Source organism: Musca vetustissima, unplaced genomic scaffold, assembly GCF_032173495.1.
Source record: "Musca vetustissima isolate MV318-11 ecotype Yass unplaced genomic scaffold, APGP_CSIRO_Mvet_v1 utg1051000, whole genome shotgun sequence".
Taxonomy (NCBI): Eukaryota; Metazoa; Arthropoda; class Insecta; order Diptera; family Muscidae; genus Musca; species Musca vetustissima.
Window position 1 is genome coordinate 2,451 of NW_026873578.1, and position 3,393 is coordinate 5,843.

The 3,393-nt window shown below is 34.2% G+C and overlaps 1 protein-coding gene across 1 annotated transcript; it reads right to left on the reverse strand.

Annotated features, from left to right (window-relative positions):
• Nucleotides 1-482: 482 nt before the first annotated feature.
• Nucleotides 483-3,190, reverse strand: LOC133326253 (protein takeout-like). The gene is made up of 5 exons (XM_061534939.1): nt 3,109-3,190; nt 2,959-3,051; nt 2,515-2,668; nt 2,326-2,459; nt 483-790 (listed from the first exon to the last, which is right to left on the reverse strand). Exons 1-5 carry the CDS (start codon nt 3,188-3,190, stop codon nt 483-485), a joined length of 771 nt encoding a protein of 256 aa, XP_061390923.1.
• Nucleotides 3,191-3,393: the final 203 nt, after the last annotated feature.

Consider the following 3,393-nt stretch of genomic DNA (forward strand, 5'->3'; position numbering starts at 1 on the left):
GGAAATTACAGCCGATTATATTTAAAAACGTGCCCAATCCCTCAAAGCATCGAAAATGTGGAGTACTATTATATAGACGATATTTGGGGGCTTGGGCGCATATAAAATTACAGTCAAATGCCGAATTTTAAGTATACCGTTATATAGGGGATATTCGAATTCTTGGGCCAATATTGATCATTTTAATTAGACAGTATTATATTCAACGGAACTTTAGAAGAGTGGTATCAACAAGACTCGCTCATAAACATAAAATTTTAGATATTTAGTACTGTAATGTTATTTTCTGTATGTTCGGACAAATACCAAGGAATTACAAAAATCTGTGGAGGGTATAAAAACCAACCTAAAATGACGAAAATTATACATCACTATATTGCTAGGCAAGACAACGTTTGCCGGGCCCGCTAGTAATATATATAAAATTTTACTCAATGAATCATGGGCCATTAAAATATTTGAATAACAATTCAATTTATTAATTATTCTAAATCTTCGATAAAATATGTTGCCGGAATATAAGCAAACAATTTTTTGTAACGATCCTCCAGAACTGTTTGTATTGTTGCTGTAATTGATGGCCGTAAAGCTTCGAACAGTTCTTTCCAATTATCATTGAATAAATTATTGGCCGTTTGTTCCAAAACCTCTTGGCCATTAAAAAGGTTTTCCAAATTTATATGAAATCCACCAACATCAATATCCATCCGAACTTTTTGTATGTCCGTAAATTTCATACCATATTCGTCGCGACGTTTAAGTTTGCATATTACATTAGCAGTTAGGTTTTCTGAAATGAAAATGAAACATACAGTTATATCGACATTGGAAAAAATTATAAAGAAATATTAGAAGACAATCACAAACAAGTAAAAATGTCGTTACGTTCGGCCGGGCCGTTCTTTTTAGACCCCCCACTCAAGATACTTAAAATCGATAGGTACATTTTTATGGGGACTTGCCGGTAGTACAAAATGAAAAAATTCGCTGTTGCAAACATAAATTTACTGTGAAAAAAAATTCATTTCGGGACGGGGGGGGGGCCGGGCCCCCCTGGCCGCCCCCCTTGCCGCCCCCCCTGCGTACGTCCCTGCCAGTACCGTTATATAAACTTAATTTTTATGGGTCTCCGGTAAATATTTCAAGGTGTTGCAAACTGAATGACAAATTTAATATACATATATAATATAATTTAATATATATATATATATATATATATATATATATTCCACCTTATGGTGGAGGTTATAAAAAAGTGTCAGTCGGTGTACCCACAGCCTATGCCTAATTTTTCATAATTGGGTCCCATCATCGGACTTCTTCTAAGTTTGTTAAAAGTATTACGATTTGAAAATTATGGATCGAATGGTGTGGATTTCAACATGTGGAAATGGATGGATGAAGAAGTAGATTCTACATCTGGAACTGATTTAGAGTTGCTACAAATACGACGATATGCAGAGTTGGGGTCAAATGAGACATCGTGGGTTTTGTTGTGATGGTCGGCTTGTGGCCTATAGATCGACACAAAAACACACAAAAATTAAGTTTTCGGTCCACTTCATCCCAAATTTTGTAAGTGATCATCACCAAAAATTATAGACGTTGTCCTTGACCATAACTGGAACATCTTGGAAAATTTTAAAGCGGTCTCGGGTCTATGTCCTTCAGTAGTAAATATATACGTCACATAATAGAAATAGGGGTCTTCATTGGCCAGAACCCATCATACATGAACAATTTCTTGAAAATTGGGCCATAACTGTGGTATGTATCGTGTTTACAAATTATTATGGACAGACGGACGGACACACATGTCTACATCGAATTAGCTAGTCGAGATAAGACGATCGATACTTAAAGGTGGGTCTAGGACCAATATTTCGCGGCGTTACAAACTCTTGGGGGTGCACAGAGCTATATTACGCTTTCAACATAGTTGTGTAGGGTATTAAAATGTCGCCAAAAATCCACAAAATGCCTAATATTTTTTCTACCATTATATAGGAAATATACTAAAATATGATGATATTTGGAACAGATATCGTGTTGATGGCCCAAATTTCTATTTTCCATATTAATGGCCATCGTCGATCTGACTGCAAGACACCCGTCTCGTCGTTATCCACTGATCATTAGCAGCAATACATATATTTGGACGCATTTGCATCTTAGGGCAATATAGAAGGAAAAATATAAAATTTTGCGGATATGCTATACATGTCAATGACATCCAGATTCTATGGAAATATATGTATCAAAGTTCTAGGACTATTAATTTCAATAAAAATTCACAAATTCCGTGGTTCAATAAAATGTACTTACTAATATCCATTTGAGCCTTTCCGTTGCCATTCAATGGCAATGTTAATACACGTCCTTTACCCTCGTAATCAGATAGAATTTTTATATCGGGGACTACAAATTTCAGCTTCGTAATGTATTTTGTCTGATCAAAACTGAAAGAAAAATAAAATGAGTTTTCTTCACAAAAATTTACTACTTTTTACTTACCTGGCTTCGAGTACTTTGGTGTTACTGAAGCCAAGAACTTCTATGTTGGAGAGAGCTAGGTTGATGGAGACAGGACTATTGCCATCTTCAGCCACAACAACACGTTTAACATGCAATGGATCAATGGTTCCGAAGTTCTTAAGTCCAGGTACACCTAGAGACAATACATAATTATAATTGTGATGTGAACCGTTGCTGTATTTGATTATTCGGAGGACATTAATTACGATAACGGTATTTTTTTAGTTTTCAAAAGTTCAAAAGACAAATGTTTTAGATTATTTATTTTTATCGTATGTCTTGCATATGATCATACTTTTTTCAAATTTTATAAAATTTCGTTTTTCTGTTTTCTTTTTTATCGGTTTCAGTTATCAATTTCAGTTACTTGCACTGGAAAATCATATCCACAGTTTATCATTTGAATATTTTCCATACTCTTACCATCTTTATACTTAGAGAACACAACTTCAAAATCCTTTGCAAAACATTGTTTAAAGTTGGGATCCGTTTGCTTGCAAGGTGTAAAAAATTCCGCTAAAATAAAAACACAAATCAATTATCTCCCAATAAGTCTATTCACTGTTTTCATACGTTTTTTGTCGAGATATTTATCACAGGTCACTGTTGCTAGCGCAGCAATAATCAAAACGGTAGCAATTTGGACCCGAAACATACTTTATAGAGAAATTATTTCAATTAAATTATATTATTTTTTTTTAATTTTATCAAATTATGTTCGAATTGTTCGAAGCTACTATAGAACTAATCAATGATTCGCCTGTTATCGCCTTTTAATGTTCAAAACTAAATGAAGGAAGAAAGTGTTCTCCATATTTGGGAATAGTAATGAGTTCAAACACGTTTCCCAAACTTGTT